Genomic DNA, 19,829 nt, shown 5'->3' with positions numbered 1-19,829 from the left:
AAAACATTTTAAATATATTCAACAAAAATTTTGTTACATTAGAGGTTGTTTTTTTAATTTTTCGTGGTTAAGATACAGATTTTAGTGAATATGATCAACAAAATACTTCAATTTGTTAAGGTCCGTAGTTATTCGCTAAAATACATATTCATTCAGCAAACTAGATAGAAAAAAATAACAATTGTAATATTTGAAATTAGCGATTTTTATACAATCAACTTTACTGTACTTTTTTTCAAGTACAACCATCTTTATTGGAAGAAAATTATTAAGAAACACTGGAATAAATTTGTGATGAACCACCTAAAAAAATAAAATGCTCAAAAATCCTGAAAATAATGGTAAAAGAGGATTCTGGTAGTCCTTGGAAGATTATCCAGATTATCATTGTCCAGGCTGTTCCATCAAGATGATTGATATATTAAAACGAATTGTTGAATTGACTGAACGGAGATCTCTTGTAACACTTTTATATCTTGTTTTACTATAGTAACGTTAATATTTACCTAAATGAGCATATTATATTATTTTGAGGAAATAAAACTCCAACAAAAAATGTGAATTAAATAAAACAGTTGATTCTATGTCTTGTTGATAAATGAAAAACAATATTTTCCAAAGTCAATAAAGCATTGATTTTTTACTTAACTTATTATACTTTTATTTTTTTAATTTATAAACAAAATGGTTTGGACACAAATTCAATATAAAATTTACGTAACGATTTAAAGCATCATAAAATCTGTTTAATTGACAGCAAAAATATTTTTTTTTTAGAAATTTTTTGAATTTTATAGTACATATTAATGTTTGAATATTTGAATTTTTAACTTAAGTTTGAAAATTCAGACAAAGAAGTTTGATTAGAAACCTGTTTGTCATTTTTTTTCTCTTTTTAACGAAATTATTCAAAATGCTACGTCCACAAGTTGCGATCCCTTCCTCCCCCTCGTCACACATCGTAACAAATTCGAGAAGCCCCCCCTCCCCGCTGAAATGCTACGTCATTTATGGACGACCCCTTAGGGATTGCCACAAAAACAATCGATCCACTATCAATTATTATTCTCTTTCGAGCAATAATCCAATCCATCTTCATTATCCCTCTCATTGAATAACGTTTTACCTCGCGTGACGTCACGCAGTTCAACCATTCATTATACAAGTGAGTGCTGCGCATTACTCAAATTGAGCGTGTCATACCGGCAAAGATTGCGTTTTGGCCACCCGCCGGTTTTGTTGACAGTAACAGCAGAATTCCACGCCACAACCTAGAAACCCTCTTATCCTAATTCCTTCGGTTTGCGGGCGGTGGGTGCTGCTGAGTTGAACTCCGTGTGTCGACAGCGCGTACTAAATCTAGCCTGGCCCCATTCAATCGCGGGCGTCATGAATTGATTTCTGAGATTTGTCGTGCTTACCGCTGGCTCGGTGCTAGCTGGGACGCCCTACCGAGTCGGAATTGATTTCATTCGCATTTCAATTAATCACATGTTCACCGCGCTTTGGCTGTACAGTAATGTGGGGCAAAATTTCGAACTGGAATAACCAATGTGTTCTGGAAAACTATAACACACGAATTCGTAATGCGAAAATGGAAACTTTGACAAAGAAAGCTCTCAGTTTATAACTATGGAAGTGCGCATTGAACACTAAACTGAGAAGCAGGCTCTGTCCTAGTGAGGACAAAATGTCAAGAATAAGAAGAAAAAACTTCCATGAAACCACAATTACAATTTTTTACGTCTAAAAAAAAAATCATAACTTTCCCATATCTTAATCGATTTCTATAAATTTTTGAGTGAAAGTCATTTGAATAGCACTTGAATTACCATGTCGTTCATCATCATTATTTTAATTGAGCTGTAAATTTTCAAAATGAAACTAGTGTCCCACTCGAACTTTCACCCCACTTTACTCTATGGAAATATTACGGTCAAGAGTGAAGTATTGCTTTGGAGAGTGTAGAAACCGAGTAATTTATTTTCTCGTTTTGGCAGATCATTTGGTGTTCGGTGTGCGTACCCAGAGGACATACAGGACGGTAATAATGTCATCGACAACGTCGGATTCCACGAAGGCGGCCATCCTAAAGCTGCTCGACGAACGGCAGCGCCCTCTCTCGCTGTCCGACATATCGAGAAGGTCAAGGAACTGGGAAAGTCGTCCATTCAAAAGTGAGTTGCTCGGCCGCGTCGGAGTCAGATGCAATCTGTATTTGTTTTTTCTTCGAATTACAAACATAATTAAACGGTTGATTGTTTGTTTCATTTCGGACACTGGACACAGAGCGTTGGACAGTTTTGGTGCGCCGCGGAAAGATTATCGAGAAGGTGTACGGTAAACAGAAGATCTACTGCATTGCCCAGGAGGACGAGGGACCGGAGGTGAGTGACGACGGGAAGAAGGGGTGTTGTTTTGGGGACATCTGAAATCTGAACCAGAGTCATTGTTTTTTCTGAAGGAGATTTCGGTCACTGCAGTTGCACTGTTCGCGGTAATGGCAATAACCAGAGGTGGTAAACAAGTTAGCTCGCAAATATGCTTTTTGAAGGCAATTGATTTTTGCAAGTATGGATTACGCGCCATATATTTCATCGTAAACTACTAGTGGGACTGTTATGCGGGTACTTTCAATATGGGACACACCTGATTGATATTTTTTTCGCATTTCGTCCACACAAAAAATCAATTTTAGGTATGATACTAGAAGTACACTAAAAATAAACATGATTCACGAAGGTATCTCAAAAGTGATGAAAATTCAAATGGACTGTTATGCGAGTATGGGCAGTATAGAAGGCTTCTGATTGCCTCTGTGGCATACATATTTTGGTTTGAGGAGATATCTGAAATGTTAAGCACGAAGTCTCATTATTACATAATGCATCTAATATAATAAAGATACGGACACCGTCTTAGGCCATTTAGCTGCACAACCTTAAGGGTCCTGGAGATCCTTCCAGTGTGTTAATATTCCCTCAATACAAATTGATTCAATTTGTTTCTCATTCACTAGTGTATTCCAGTAACTGACACTGAAGAAAACTGCAAGAGCTAGTCGGAATACGCGTATATGTCAAAAGATAAACAATGTCTGTACTAGAAAAAAGTTACCTTGTCTTTGTTTTTGGGGTCATATTAACCACAAATTCTAATCGCGATAACTTCGTCATAATTAAAGCAAATTTTATTCAGTTTCACTAAAATATTAAAAAACAAAACTCAAAAAGGAAATGGTTTATCGTGAGGAAGGGTTATTGTGATAAAAGTTCTAAAAACAGCGAGTTTTTGAAAATTTGGGTATTAGCGTCTCAGAAAGATTTCTATATAAAATTATACTTTTTTCGGTGAAGATTTGCAACAGGGAAAAAGCTACTTTATTTCACATTGGTTAATTGGGAATTTGACCGCATGATGGCGCTACTTAAAGTATGATTTTCTGATTCCCCTAAGCGTCTTATGACGTTCTGTAACTATATCTGAGGGACAATGAATCAAATTGTCATCAAAACAGTCAAAAACAAATAACAAAACAAGCTCGCTCACAACCGTTTGTCCCAACCCAAAATTGCCATGACAATAATAGGCCACAACATTGTTGCAACCTTTTCAACTCGCGATTAATCAGTTATTTTAAACACATAACCATTTGTTATTGTTTATGATTTGTTTTATGGATGCTATCGATAATGTGTCATTGTTTATCAATACGTAGAAAATCGCTTGCGCACGTGGTGATCTATCATTGTCATATTCTGTTCATTTTGTGATAAACTGGTGTTGCGGAATAAAATTGCTGCAACAAGAATAGGAGATGACAATGTCCTTATTGCTGCGTGTTTGGTGACACTTGATCCTCTGTCTTAGGATGCTTCTATATTCTGATGATTTGATGTATTGATGTCTTCGGCAAAGTTACTCATTAGTCTCAAGGGTAGACATGAAATGTTTGCTTAGTTCAACATTTTTTCAACTAGGAAGCGCTAGTGAGCTACAAATATTTCTAACGCACATATCTCACGATGCAGAACAGCTAGAAAGTCGGTGTTTTCGTCAAAGTTTAGGACTATATGCTGCATGCTTGACTAGTTTGGCTTACTATAACTAGGAGGCGGTAGCGAGCATTTAATTTAGTTTTGATGGAAGGTTGTTGTTTTCGATAAAGTTATACGTTAGATCAACGGCTATATACTGAATGTCTAACATGTTATGCATTATACCGCTAGGAGTTGCTAGTGAGCACCAATTATGTTTAACTCATATTTCACGATGCAAAACAGTTGTTAAGGTAATGTTTTCAGCAAATTTGTTGTTAAGCTTCAGGATTATGTGCTATTACTATGTTCTATCACGCAGTCCTGAACCTAACAAGCTAGTAGCTTTAACATTTAAACTTTTATAACTGCCAATGCAAACCAGTGAGAAGGTTGGTGCTTTCGGAAAAGTGTTTGAATAGGCAGACTTTGCGGTACAAGTCTGATTTGTTCGATTTTTGGCTAATGAAGGGAACCAGTGTGCAGATTATTTTCAAAATGTTGTGTATCGAAATGCTGATAACTTAATTGTAGGTGTTGTAGACCAAAATGTTCGTTGCTTCTCAGTTGGGAATCTATGATTTTTGTGTTTACGGTTTTAGAAACCTTTTATTTTTGTTTGTTTCACGTAGAGTTCTCTGCATCTTTCTTAAGTAGGTATTCAATTAATGATTCCTTCCCATTCCTCAGCATCCGCAAGGATGTGGCCAGAACAGATTCCGACTGTTGGAGGATGCGTCAATCTTGCCTAAGAGTCAGAGGTTGGTTCCAAATCTTCGACTTTGGTAACGGACGGGAAGGAGGCAACCCTCATACAACGGTCTAGGACTGTACAACCTACGAACTTGTGCGAATCGCTTTTTTTTTTTTTTTTTTTTCTTCTAAGCAATGGGGGGATAATCTGCTCAACAGACGCCGTGTGGGGTTAGGGACCATTTACTACATACAAGCAGTAAACAGGACTACACCCCCGACCCACTAAACCATTTCCATTGCCGCCAAACCCTTCGTCTCTCCGGGACCACCAAGAAGGCATTGCTTCGGAGAGGGGCTATTGCACATCGCATCCTCCAGGTTAGCTGCGTAGCCATGCAGCAACGAACATCGATGACACGCTTAGGGGGGTCCACCAAGGTAGCATGCTGGCGCTTTGCCAGCTTCCCAGGTGGTCCTCACCTCCCGTTGTCCGCTGAAAGCGGGCAGGGTCGACCACTACGCCCGCGCCCAGCTGCACCGCAGGTATCAAGAACTGATACTGCGGGCTTCGCAATTTGACCTACTGAAGGCTCAGGCCCTATCAGCTAGCACCAGCTGGGATTGCTGACGAAGGGGCCTCCACCTGCCCCGAACAACCAGAGGCTCGTATCCACCCAGTAGGCCGGCGCCACGACAGCAGCGCTACCAGGATGTTCTCCCCGCGGCCACTTAATCGCTGTAAGGGTCGATTTCGACCGTAGGGCACCGGTATGACCTACGTAGCCGACTGCGAACCCTTGGACCACCTGTTGTTTAGCGTCTGCACTAGCCACTCCTCGAGTCCACTCGCCACCTCCTTTGCAGTTCCGAGACGATGTGGGTGATAGCCGATGAAACGGCATTCCAGCCAAACTCGTCTTCACACATCCTCTGGACCAAATTGTCCGGAGTCGTGTCCCGACCGCATGTGGCTAACATGCGGTCACGCATTGTGCGGAAACGCGGGCACACGAACAAAACGTGTTCCGCCGTTTCCTCTAAACCTGCACAAACTGGACATTCGGGAGAACCCGCATGACCGAAACGGTGTAGATACTGTCTAAAGCAACCATGGCCCGAAAGGACCTGTGTCAGGTGGAATGTTAGTTCCCCATGGCGCCTATTGACCCAGATATCTAACCTCGGAATCAACCTGTGAGTCCACACTCCCTTGGTGGAACTGTCCCACGCACGCTGCCATTTGACCATGGAGGCCAGTCTGGCAGTCCTGCGTATGCCTCTTGTGCCGCGCATTTCGAAGCACTCTATGTCTTCCATGATAAGGATACCAATAGGCACCATACCGGTGATGACGCAGAGTGCATCGTGTGACACGGTACGGTACGCGCTCGCAACCCTCAGGCACATTAGCCTATAAGTACTCTCTAGCTTGCTACGGTAGCTCTTGGTACTTAAGGCCGTGCCCCAAGCCGGGCCACCATACCTCAGTATGGACGAGGCGACACTGGCCAGAAGCTTTCGCTTGCTGGCGTACACCGCAGAGCTATTGGACATCATCCGGGACAGTGCCACAATAGCTGTGGAGGCTCTCTTGCAGGCATAATCGACGTGGCTACCGAAGGTAAGCTTATCGTCGATCATCACCCCCAAGTGTTTGACGGAGCGCTTCGAAGTGATCGTGCAGTCGCCTACACTGATCACCGCTTGCTGCACCGACTTTCGGTTGTTGACAACAACCGCCTCAGTTTTGTGGTGAGCCAATTCCAGTTTCCTGGAGCTCATCCACTCCTCCACAATTGCGATCGAGTGGGCTGCAGTCAATTCCACTTCTTCGATCGATTTACCGTAGACCTCCAGCGTAATATCGTCGGCAAAGCCAACGATGACCACACCCGCCGGGAATTTTAATCTCAACACCTCGTCGTACATGACATTCCATAACACCGGGCCCAGGATGGAACCTTGCGGGACTCCTGAGGTTATGTGAAAGCACTTCCGACCCACCTCTGTGTCATAGACTAATACCCGATTCTGGAAGTAACTTCCGAGAATCTTGTACAGGTACTCTGGTATCCCCAGACGCAGGAGCGCATCGGCAATAGCCGCCCAACTGGCACTATTAAATTGCGTTCCTTACATCCAGAGTCACTACTGCGCAGTAGCGAATCCCCCTCCTCTTACGCTGGAGTGCTATCTCAGCGGTTTTCTTAACCGTCAGAATAGCGTCTACGGTGGACTTCCCTTTCCGGAAGCCGAACTGGTTGCTTGAGAGACCATTTACACTCTCAGTGTACCTCAACAGTCTGTTGAGGATGATCTTCTCGAGCACCTTCCCCGCCGTGTCAATCAAGCATATTGGTCTATACGCCGACGGGTCACCAGGTGGTTTCCCCGCCTTTGGCAATAGCACCAGGCTCTGCCTCTTCCACGCATCTGGAAATACTCCCTCGTCCAGGCATATCTGCATAGCAGATCTGAACATACCGGGAGCCTCCAAGATTGCGACTTTGAGGGCCAGGTTTGGAACTCCGTCCGGACCTGGTGCCTTCCCCATGCTTAGGGATTTTGCAATCCCTACAAGTTCCTCATCGGTTACTCTATCCTCATCGCCAGCCCCAATCCCCGGCTGTCCTACAAAAGGAGGCCATGGTCTAGGGTTGTGGCGTGGAAAGAGCCCCTCGATGATCCCCTCCAGCATCTGTGGAGATTGCTCCGTAGGAGCAATTGCACCTCTTGTCTTCGCCATAACGATCCTGTAGGCATCACCCCACGGGTTCACGTTGGCACTCTGACAGAGTCTCTCAAAGCAGGCCTTTTTGCTTGCCCTTATCTCGGACTTCAGCGCGACTTTGGCAGCGGTGAACACCGCCCGTCGTTCTTCACGCTCCTGTGCGAATCGCTTAGTGCTAATGCTAATGCTAACTGCTTCTGAGATATTGCGTCCATTGTTTAAAACAATTCGCTGTATTTGGACCTTTTTCACAATAACCCCTCCCCTCGATGAACCATACCCCTTTTGAATGTTCTTATATGTTTCAGTAATGAGTAATTAGTAGCCCAATTAAATTTGCTTTCTCAAACTGCAGGAAAATTAAAAATCCGTTTGAATTTCGCGAAGTTATAGTTATAGTTATACAGTCACATCGAAAATTGAGATCGATATTTTATATGATAAATATCAAAATTGTAACATAATATATCTTTGATTGCAAATCCTAATTAATTATGCTATTTTGAGTTGAAACTGTTAGGATAATTAATTAATTCGTCCTTTTGAATATCGCAGGAGTACAAAGAAGGCAAACTAAGACAGCCGTGAATATTTGTACGTCAGTGCGGACGATAAAAATTATTTAGCTACAACTGGCTCTATACGAACATCTATGATGCTAAGGATTGTGCAAGGAATTTTATTTGGCTGGAGTAACATTTTGCCATAAAAGATTTCATTAATAAGAATTTCTGGAGAAACAATTTCTGTGGGATTCAAAGTGCTTAGAATGAGACAAATGAAAAAGTTCAAATTATGATTTGTTATTAAACTCCAGCAAGTAATCAGGCTTAACGGTCGAAGAAGTTGAAAACCTCGTAAACATTTTTCATACTGGCGTTTTCATCTATTATGTCTAGGCTTCAATGCAGTAAGATTTACCTATGAGTACTTTCGCTGCCCCGGGATAGACCTTTTATTTTTATTCGACTGGTGCTCAGAAACAAATTAAACTTATTATCAAATGCGAGTTTCACTACAATCGATGGGATGAGTTAGACCTACTGCTAATAGAGTTTTCAAACCGGAAGTTCAGGTCTGGACATGGTTTTCAACCGGGAAGAAGTGTTTCCTAGTCACATTTTTTACAACTTTCGCAACGATGGTCGAAATTAATTTTTATTCTGTTTGCGCGTTTCAGCTGGACGGTTGAAAAAAAAATCGGCGGTGTGTAGTGTCATTCGATGTTGTTTGCTCTTACGGGAGGGCGAGAGCCGGAATCGTGATCAATCGTGTTCGTTTTTTGTTGTTGTACGGTAACGAAAAAGCATCGCGAAGTGTGTTGTGATGTTTATCATTGTATTCTGTTGCTTGCCCCTACGGGGACGGGAGATGGAATCAGTGATCAATCAGTCGTTTGTCGCAATGTTGGCCATGCGTAGTGGCATTTTTTTTTGCTCGGTTTATGCGTCGTGGACAGCCTCTCGTTTCGTGTAATTTAAACATCATTTTTCTTTCTTTTTTTTTTTTAGGAATAATCCGATTACCTTGGAGGGATCGGTTCTGTTTTTTCTGAGCAGAATGTAACTTCCGTCGAACGCGCGATCATTCCCTTTTTTCACGGGAAACAATATTTTTCATACTGTAAATAAAGCACTGTGCCTTTCTTTTGCATGCCGGCATTCAAAAGATTCAATTTAAAAACAATTAAACATCAAACGCTCTGGGTATATCGGCAGCTTTTCGGGCGAATCCTCACCTAATACCTTTCCCAACCCCATCTCCGTAGCACTTATAAGGGCAGCGCTGAGTCGGTGGCCTCTCATTAAGTAAGTGCTACATCAACATTTCCTCTCCCTTCCCGACCAACCAGTCTTTATAATTCTTTATAGATCTTTGACCAACGATGGCGATCGCTAACGGTTCAAAACGAATCTATATCGATCGCTATCGAAAATCACTGACTGGTTGACCGGGTTTCCTAAGTTACGGTAAAGATGGGCGTGGCCGGGAATAGCGATATTCATGGTTTGGTATGTTTATCTTCTGGTTCACCGGAAGTGACCCTACAATCTAACTTTGGCTATATAGTAAAATAGTAAATTTTGAGAGTTAATGTTTTGCATTGCGTTTCTGAGATGATTCCATGACGATCAAGTTGCCGCATGCCGCATATATTGCTTCGGGCCAAATTTACACTTGTTTCTTAGACCCGGTTCTTACCTTGCAAGTACTTTCGGCTTTCATCCCATGAAGAAAAATGAACCAAATGAAGCATTCTTGCATTGGTCCGTTACTTTAAGTCTAAAAATGGCGGAAAACCTATAGTTTAACATTGGTTTACTAAAATGTGTGTAAAATGGTGTAAAAATGTGACTAGGGAACATTTTTTTCCGATTGTAGTGAAAACCGCATTTGAGTTAACTTATTTGTTCGAAGCACTAGTCGAATAAAAATAAAAGGGCTGTCCCGGGGTTTTGATAGTAACTGAGAGCTTTCGTTGGGGGCGATCCATTAATTACGTAAGACAATTTTTAGGGTTTTTCAACCCCCCCCCCTCCCCCCATGGTAAGATTTTTTGTATGAACATTAAAAATAAATCGTATGGCGCGTAAGAAATCTCAAAACCCCCCTCCCCCCATAAACCCTTACATAATTAATTGATAGCCCCTTGCCAATTGACCATTTTGTATGTCCGCAAGTACGAATAAAAAACTCTCCTGAGATGTCAAGAAAATGTCCAAGGCTAAAGGCCCACGACCTAACGAATCCGCTGAACCCGGCATCATCACTGGATAGCTACATGCTCGCCGTTACGGCTTTTTGAGCTAGCGAATATAAATTCCCCGATGGAATCAAATTGCTCACCATTGTAAGCGCCATTTATCAGGTCGCATACCAATCGGTGTCACTGCAATGAGATCGATATTGGCACTTCGGACAGCGCTATTCCCATGCCAATAACTAACAACAAGCCTAATTAAAAGTCCACCTTCGGGCCTTTACTAATATAAATCAGCGCGACTCACTGAACTTGAACTGATAAAGTCCAACCCACACAAGTGAACCCGCCATCCAATCGCAGCGATAATCTATTTAGCTGCCCCGAGCTACCGTTTTACCAACCGAACCTATCACATGTAATTACAGCTTTAATGGAATCCAAACGAATGTAATTCTCTGTTTTTTTCCTCCGAACAGCACGCCGAGCTTGGGCGCAAACTGGACATGGATTGTGCTCGCCTGCGCGAAGAACTGACCCAGCGCCAGCAGCAGATCCGTTCGCTGGAAGCCTCACTCGTCACGCTATCCTCGCAGATGACTGTTGGAGAGGCTCGCGAGGAGATTGAGAAGTTGGAGGACGAAATCCAGCGTATGGAGAAGGAACTGGGGGAAGCGCAGGGTCAGGCTTCGAGCTCCCACGAGGCGACAACCGAAGGAGGACAGCTGGACAAGGATACGCTGGAGAAAAAGTACAATCTGTACATGGCGGCGTATCGCAAGCGCAAGCGGATCTGTACCGAAATGATCGAACACATCATGGAGGGGTACCCGAAGAGCAAATCTCAGTTGCTGGAGGATATCGGGGTTGAGACGGACGAGGCGGTTGGATTTAAGTTGAAGGAGAATTGAATAATGTCGCTAATCTGATAATACATAATTGAAACATAACGACGAAATCTGAGAAAAGAAGGAATGGGTGGTATGAATGGAAAGCGGTGAACTTTACTACTTGTAACAGATGCGAATTTCCTCATGCAAAAAAAAAGATTCAAGTCGTTGAACTCAAGAGCTGTTTCTTAAATATTATAACGATTTATTCATTATAGTTTTATTCATACCACCCAATGTGTTCTTATTAGCAATTCACCCATTTCAAAAACAACATTACTCTCTGATGGTGCGCGTTATTATGACATCCTCATATTAATAGACAACAGCTGACGCACAAATGCCATTGACGCAATACGATTTATGAAGCATTATCTTGATGTTGTATGTATTACCCATAAATGTCCATCCGACGCAGTTAATGTCGTCCCTAAGGCAATTATTTTGCAACTTAAGCCAAGCACCAAAGAATTTCGTTTCAAGTGGTGCTTTCCGGCGATATTACAGGTGATAATGAAAGAACGCCCTCATCTGCATCACCGTACAAAACTCCATGTTGCTTCACCACTGCTGCTCATCCAAACTGAGGGGTCATCTACCGGATGATTTATCACGGCTATAAAACCTAGAATTGCGTAGATCGCCGTAGTCGGAGCCGATCCTTTTTGCTGGTCGCATCTTATAATCGTTTCACCCTTTAATGGCCCGTTCGGGTTGCACAAATTCTTCGTATGCAGAGGCTGATTACATTGTATAGGACATAGATTCTCAACCTTTCCGGATGCGCGAATCGACTTGCCGTCAGATTTATATGTCGCGACCCATCAGTAAAATGGTGGTTCAGGTTTGAAGAATGAACAAGGAATTTTTGGAAATGTTTCATTGAACTAGAATGTTATGGTTAATTTTGTTAGAAACTTGCTGACCTTTTCTAAGTGTACTATCTAACATTAAGCGATTATCTCTCCTCTTCCTCACTTTCGATTATTACAGTGCAATAATAAATCTTTTGCTAACTTTTACGCCATAGACCGAAAAACAATTTAGTAATTAGATTATTTCCGCAATTCCCCTTTTATGGGGTCACGACACCCAAGGGGGTCACGACCCACTGTTTGGGAATGGCTGTATAGAAGATGGCGTGATGAGCTTGTCTCACCGCAAAGACTTGTGACACCACTGAGAACGCACACTGCTGGGGTCATTCCGAGCTCCGGGTGGTGAGGTCCGAGGGTGACATACTGGACTATTGCAGCAGAAGGAAGAATTAACGAGATGGCTGATCGGTCGGTCCGCTTGATCTGCGAGATGTGGGTTCGAAGGGTGCTGCTGCTGCTGGTTGGAGATGATGCATTTTCTACTCGCATGGCATATGAATTATTTCGTAATCTTTGAAGAGGAGAATCACGGAGACCACCGCAAACCGGACAAATTGTGGAACGAATGTTGTGGGGTTTTGTGGGGAGAATGCCATCGCCGAGACGGGGTACATCTTAATGCTAAATGTCATGCCTGATGGCTGTAGATTTGTGTGGATTAAACGCATGATGGACGGCTTTTGGAATAATCCGTTCTTGGGTGACGGTTGGGTCAGCGTGTTCCAAGCGTTAAATAAATTACTTGTGGCGTGGGGAATGGATTATTATGAAAAATTGAAAATTAATTGCCTTGATTGTTTATGTGAGTCTCCAACAGTTCTTGGATTAAGATGTGATATTGAAGAGATTCTCGGTGATTGTTGATGGGGGGTCTAGACAGATTTCTTTTGAACTAGGACAAAATAATCAGTAGGGAAAGTGTACCAGTTATGGCCATAGTTGTTCCCTATTTGGCCATATGTGAAATTTTCATAACTTTCACATTTTAGATCTTTTTAATGTTTTAACATCAAGATATATTTTAAATCTAACTTCTACAACACACAAAAAAATTCAAAATTTGAAGACGTTAAAGTAATCACGAATGGCGAAATAGGGAACCACTATGTCCATAACTGGTACACCTACCCTAGTTAACTGAAATAAGACCAACTCGGTAACACACAATCTAGGTTGCAAGGAGAAACAGGACAGGCATTTATGCAGATTTCTTGAAATATATCGAAGGATACATTGAAAACCCGTTGGTAGATCGTGAGATCGTGAGCAAATTTCTTGTTAGATTTTTACTGGCTGAACTATTTCCAAACTGCACAATGATCAAATGGCAGTCTGTTGAGGAAGATTTTTGGCAAAGGATTATACACCTAATGAAATCTTTGCTTAATCTTTGAAAATCAGATCGAATTTTATCATTGTAAATTTTCTGTAAGGTCTATATAAAATTACTAATGTGCCTACTTTTTATGGAACATTCTGAAGTTGATGTTGCTGCTCAGCCAGATAGATTATTAGATTTTTTTTCGTAAGGCTCCTTATGATTTCCATGCAAGGCTTTTTATGATTTTTTTGGGCTATACTTGACAGATTCTACCAGTATGTTTAATGGTTTCACAAGCATAATTTTGACGGAATTCTAAAAAGATTTTGAAGATTTTTTTGTGAAGTACTTGGTAGGATCCTTGTTGATTTCTCCGTCATTCTAGATCATCGAAGTTTTTCTTTCGATATAAGATTATTGACGTATAGGAGAAGGTTTCGACCGTGATTGTTTTAAATTATTATTGTTTCATGGCTATATCGGTCATGCGACTCAAAGGTAAAGGGAGTCTATAGAAGTAAATGATGGAAACGAATAGGTGCATAGGCGTCGCAAGGGAGCGACAAGATTGAAATTTAATTAGGTGGTGAAAATTGAGCAAGCCATTTTAAAGTCAGTAAGCATCGAAGCGTCCTGTATTTTGCCTAGCTTCTCTACTGGAAAAGGGTTGGCTCAAAGCTTTGAGCTTTGCTACCAACACAGGCAAAATACAGGAGGCTTCAATGTGCTCATATACTGACGGCAATCAACCGAACGGTTCTATCGATCGATGACTGATATTGGGAATTGACACGCAGTCAGAGAATTTGTCTCTATCATGTGTGCTCTTCCCGCCAGTCACCACATGATCCAGTTAGAACTGCATTTTCTTATTAGCCAAATTTCATATATATAGGAGAAGGTTTCGACCGTGATTGTTTTAAATTATTATTGTTTCATGGCTATATCGGTCATGCGACTCAAAGGTAAAGGGAGTCTATAGAAGTAAATGATGGAAACGAATAGTAGAGTAGAGTAGATGGAAACGAATAGTCCAGTAGAGAAGCTAGGCAAAATACAGGACGTTTCGATGCTTACTGACTTTAAAATGGCTTGCTCAATTTTCACCACCTAATTAAATTTCAATCTTGTCGCTCCCTTGCGACGCCTATGCACCTATTCGTTTCCATCATTTACTTCTATAGACTCCCTTTACCTTTGAGTCGCATGACCGATATAGCCATGAAACAATAATAATTATTGACGTATTTCAGGGAATCTTTGACAGTTTACTGAAATTTTGAAATCATGGTAAGATTCTGCATGTATTCTTTGTAAGATTCACATTTTTACTGAGGAATCTCTCTTATTGATTTGGCTGATTAGTTGTGAGATATTGAAGTTTCCCCCTTCTGGTGAGATACTTGGTCAATTGTTCATTGTTAGGTTTCTGGTGAATCCCACATTTGTTGGATGTCTGAATATAGTTTTGGCAGAGTCTTTGGTAACTTGCTAGCCATATTTTTATAAACTGCTTTGAAGAGTTTTGGCGGATTCTTTAAAGAATTTTGAAGAATTTACTGCTGTATTCGTTGATGCTATTCTAAAGTTGTTCATGAAATAAAATCCCTTGAGAGATTATTGACTGCTCTCCGAACAGATTTGTTTTTTGTTTCTAAGTAGTTCTTTGATTTTTTTTCAGAAGATTCGAACCTAGAATAAATGGCAAAATGGATTTGTATTTTGATTTGTTTATGCAATTTCCTTGTGAGATCTTTAGCTGAAACACAACAAATTGCTTATCAGATATTTGACGCAGACTCGATAGAAATAATAGATTTATAGGATTTATGCAGAGATCTTGAAGTATTGTGAAGAGAAACTACTGACGATCTTGTCGGGACCAACACTCATAGCCTCGGGATCAAATATTAGATGTACCTAAAATTTCAAACTGCCATATCTGAGCAATGTTTCAACCGATTTTTAAAATTATTCCACGTATATCATGTCGATATGCCATAGTTTAGTAGGGTTGGAAACATTTTTTTTAAGTTTTCAAACTTCCCCTAAAGCAAAATAACCATTTTTTTTGCACGTTAAAACTGCATGAGAATCGTGACAAATCTGAAGGCAAATTTTATTATTTTAGGTTTCTCAGACCCGAATGACCCTAGATAACTTACAATGCATGTATTACAAAATATTTCGAACGTCCCTAACGAGGCACATTTGTGTAGATCGTTGATTTTGACAACTAAAATTTCTAATGCTCTGAACATGCATACTAGAGGTTTGGTATCTTCGACAAAGTATTTATGAATAAGTTGCACTGTATTTATTTATTTTATTTTCCCTAAATAGGTTTCTGACCTAGATCAGTTTTATACAAAGAGAAAATTTATTTTATTTGACATTTGTTCCAATGTTTCAACATTGGATATTCTATGTAACTCATTGGTACTATACCAGGGAGGAAGCCTTAAAATCATTTTCAATTTTTTTTGAATTCTCTGCAGAGCTTTCTTCCTGGTATTACAACAGCTAGTCCATATTGGTACAGTATGCAACATGGCTGGCCTGAAAATTTGTTTGAATATCAAAAGCTTGTTCTTAAGACAAAGTTTTGATTTTCTATTTATAAGGGGATAGAGACATTTTACATTTTTATTACATTTGGTTTGAATGCCCTCAATGTGATTTTTGAAAGTTAAATTCTTATCTAGCATGAGCCCTAGATACTTAACTTCATCTGACAAATTTATTGGAACCCCTCTCATCGTGACAACATGTCTACTTGAAGGTTTCAAATAAAGAGCTTTTGGTTTATGTGGGAATATTATTAGTTGTTTTGGAAGCATTAGGAGAAATCTTCCATTTTTGCAAGTATGAAGAAAAAATATCCAAACTTTTTTACAAGCGACTACAGATGACACGCACACTTCTTCTTTTGGCGGAGAGGCCTGTGTCATCCGCAAACAAGGATTTTTGACATCCCTGAGGTAACTCAGGTAAGTCAGATGTAAAAATATTGTATAATATTGGTCCCAAAATGCTGCCTTGAGTAACACCAGCTCTTACAGGAAGTCTTTCAGATCTGGAGTTCTGATAATTAACCTGAAGTGTACGATTTGACAGATAACTTTGAATTATTCTAACAATGTATGTTGGAAAATTAAAGTTTTTTAATTTTACAATCAAACCTTCATGCCAAACACTGTCGAATGCTTTTTCTATGTCTAGAAGAGCAAGACCAGTAGAGTAGCCTTTAGATTTGTTGGAACGGATCAAATTTGTTACACGTAAAAGTTGATGAGTGATCGAATGTCCATGGCGGAATCCGAACTGTTCATTGGCAAAAATTGAATTTTGCGTTGATGTGGGCCATCATTCTGTTCAAAATAACCTTTTCAAAAAGTTTACGATGGAGGTTTTTTCCAAAGTAATTTTCACAACTGATCTACTATGAGCGAAATGTCACTTTTACTTGCGGAATAATTGAGCGGCACATTTTTCCGTACGGAAAAGTGACAGCTCCATTTGATTTGCACAGCAGGTGTTACCGATGTAATGAAATCAGCTCTACTTCTCAGCAGCGCACAGCTCAAGTAATTTCGGTAGCGGAATCATTCCTTGACCGTTTCTTGTCCTATCCTTTTGCACAGTACTTATGATTAGCGTACCGGCCATTAATTAGGACGTTTCTTTCGAAAGACGGAGCTTACCTAGATCAGTTATTATTTATCTAGATCAAAACCGGAGCGAAAGAACATCTAGTTTGCCACGAACTGACAGCGTGAGTACCGGGCATCAAAGTGTCAAATTAATTATAAAAACCAAAACAACAACGACATGGTATTGAACAAACACTGAAAAACCATGATTTAAGGTAATAATAATTAAAATCAGTTTTGTGACAATAGCGCCACTAGCGTTCTACTACAAACATTTCTATTGTGCGGGGTGAAGTATTCTGTTGGTAGGTAGAAGTGTAGGGTTACCAGACGTACTCTTTTTAGAGTACAAGTACTCTTTTTTCCCTTAACAATTTGTGTACTATTCTTTTTTGCTAAACGGGCTCAAGTGTACTCTTCTACTGGCTGAATTGAAGTGACATGATAACCTAAAAATAAGGCTGATACAAATATTAATTTTCTTTTATGTCCCCCCCCCCCTTCGAAAATCCTAAAATTTTGAAGGGGAGAAAAAAAAAGATTCATCATATTTTTTGACATCAGTTAGGTTTTTTTAATTTACAAAGTAAAAAACAAGTAAAATAATGAACCAGAAGACGATTAAAAACAATTTAACAAGTATCATTAAAAATAAAAAATCAAAAAAATAACTTTTTTTTCATTTTTATTTTTTGTTCCTTATTTATTTTTATCCCCCCCCTCGTGCCTTCCAAGTGGTCTCGGACATAAAAGAAATTTAATATTTGTATCAGCCTAATTAAAAATAAAATATACGCTTGTAACCTCACTCAACACAGTTAATGATGAAATTACTGGTATACAATCAACTAACTATCAATTTTCAATTAAAAAAAGTCAGTTGAAATTCAAAATTATTTTATTTCGAACAATTTAATCTCATTGAGCCAACTTTTTTTCATCAAGCAACTTTTTCTATTTAATCAATCATGTTTCTTAGTTCCATAATATTGTAACAAGTCATTAATAAAACATAAAATCAAAGAAAATGCTTGAGCTTGAAATCCACGTTTCAGTCTTCTCAGTTCTTCTGGTTTCTTCACAAACTCATATTGTTCTACATTTCCCTAAAAATATTCTTGGTAAGTACTGAAGAATTTGAAAGACAATATTATTACAAAAAGTCGAACGAATTTTAAAATACATTGATTGAAAAAAAAAAATCAATGTTCAATATAGTAAAAAAAAGTATATTACAGAATTGGTGCGAAAAATAAGAGTTAAATTTCGTAAAATCTTTGATGAAAAAGTGAAAATAGTGCCTCCCTGAAAAACTTAATTTTAATTCAAATGTAGAAAAAGTGCCTGTGATTGAGAATCAGGCATTTTTTCCAAAAAATTGTCGACATTATTAGTCAGCCATAAATTTAAAATTTTTCTAGGTTGGCTAAGTGTACTCTTAAGTACTCTTTTACATAGTTGAAAAAATGTACTCTTTTTAGTGAGAGCAAATATGGTTACCCCTATAGAAGTGATAGCTGGCGGGTTTGTGTAGGAGAAGCATTTACCTAAGAATGCTATTGTCGCTACTGTTCGTGTTACCAACATCTAGATTGCCACGCGCGGACAGCCTGAGTAATGGGCCTCAAAGTGTCAAATCCTTTTTGAAAACAAAAACAGATCATCCTCTACGACACGGCATTGCACAAACAGTGAAAAACCATAACTGAAGGTAATAATAATCAAAATCAGTTTTGTGAGAACAGCGCCACTAGCGTCCTACTATTATTGCAATTTCAGAGAAAACTTTCCGTTTTACGGTTCAACCGAAAGCTACCGCAGCTTTCACATCACTGATTTGCACTGGTAAATCATCAGTAGGCTTCAATGATACCTTGGATACCGTCTTGATGATTATTGTTTGTTGGTGTTTTTCATAGGCCAGGGGAAGTGGTTCACCTAGAGTGAATTTATGTCAGAGAAAAAGTAAATTTTGCATGAGAATTGACAGAAAAATGAATGACAAGTTCATCCACTTCTCCTGGGGTATAACGCTTTCTCTTTCAAGCATACTTTGATTGAATTGTTTGCTTCAATGATAGAATGATTTCGAAGCCTGCGGTAGAACTTTGACAGCTGCGGTAGAACTCGGCGGCTACCTCAAAACGGAAAATTTTCTCCACAACCGTAATAATATTTCTATTGTTTGTGTACCGTTTTGATCAATATTACGGTTAATATTATGGTTTTGTTTCATATTACGGACACTTAAGGTGAAACAGTTTGGAGTCAACTTGTAAGATTGCACTGAAACTTCAAAGGCACAAATCACACGAAGAAAGCATCCAACCAGAGGCGCGTCCACGTTCGAAACCATGGGTAGGACAAACGTTGGCAAATATTATTTAACCCTATGGATTCCTGGATATTGAAAGCTACTAAGGGGTTGGATCGCAAAGAGTGCCACACGACTAAGCAAGCTTTTCGTCTTTACAGGGCTGGTAGCGACTGAATACCATAAAAATAAGATGTTAACGACCTGTTGCCTGATAAAAGAAGCCTAAAAGGAATCAAAAAGAGACTAGAAAGAGACCAAACGAGAAGCTAGAAAATAAAATGAAACCCAATTGGAATCAGCAAATAACAGTTTGATTCTTTACACCATCAGAGCAGATAGTTATCTAAGATCTAACTCTTTTTTGAGAATTCCTAGTGAAATTATTGCTTATATTACTGTTTGTGTTATTTTTTCATCAGAAATTATTACAAGTATGTTTAGATATTACTTAGGAATTTTCTGAAGGTGTACATTTAGTCATTATTTCCCCAGGAGTTTCTCCAAAAATGTACCATAGAAATTTCTTCAAAGATTATTTCGAAAATCATGAAAACTCCTCCAAAAATTCTTTGAGATATTTTTCAAGAAAGTCATTCTATTTCCAA

The 19,829-nt window shown here is 39.6% G+C and overlaps 2 protein-coding genes across 7 annotated transcripts in view; one reads left to right on the top strand and one right to left on the bottom strand.

Annotated features, from left to right (window-relative positions):
• LOC5568400 (A disintegrin and metalloproteinase with thrombospondin motifs 4) overlaps positions 1-19,829 on the bottom strand; it is a 535,411-nt gene that overhangs the window by 117,305 nt on the left and 398,277 nt on the right. The gene's annotated exons all lie outside the window — the stretch shown is intronic.
• LOC5568394 (homologous-pairing protein 2 homolog) lies at positions 1,968-11,491 on the top strand. Its single transcript, XM_021849522.1, has 3 exons — positions 1,968-2,177; positions 2,290-2,387; positions 10,645-11,491. The coding sequence occupies exons 1-3, from the start codon at positions 2,051-2,053 to the stop codon at positions 11,074-11,076; spliced, it is 657 nt and encodes a 218-aa protein (XP_021705214.1). The 5' UTR covers positions 1,968-2,050; the 3' UTR covers positions 11,077-11,491.

The sequence above is a fragment of the Aedes aegypti genome, chromosome 3, assembly GCF_002204515.2.
Source record: "Aedes aegypti strain LVP_AGWG chromosome 3, AaegL5.0 Primary Assembly, whole genome shotgun sequence".
Taxonomy (NCBI): domain Eukaryota; kingdom Metazoa; phylum Arthropoda; class Insecta; order Diptera; family Culicidae; genus Aedes; species Aedes aegypti.
The sequence above is the reverse complement of the archived record's forward strand: the minus strand, read 5'-3'. Positions and strand labels throughout refer to the sequence as shown.

What these genes read in the sequence shown, in the direction of transcription:
- LOC5568394 (XM_021849522.1), top strand. Translation starts at nt 2,051, where the DNA reads ATGTCATCGACAACGTCGGATTCCACGAAGGCGGCCATCCTAAAGCTG. An exon ending in GGAAAGTCGTCCATTCAAAA is followed by an intron (nt 2,178 to 2,289) that starts GTGAGTTGCTCG and finishes CACTGGACACAG; the next exon opens with AGCGTTGGACAGTTTTGGTG. An exon ending in AGGAGGACGAGGGACCGGAG is followed by an intron (nt 2,388 to 10,644) that starts GTGAGTGACGAC and finishes TCCTCCGAACAG; the next exon opens with CACGCCGAGCTTGGGCGCAA.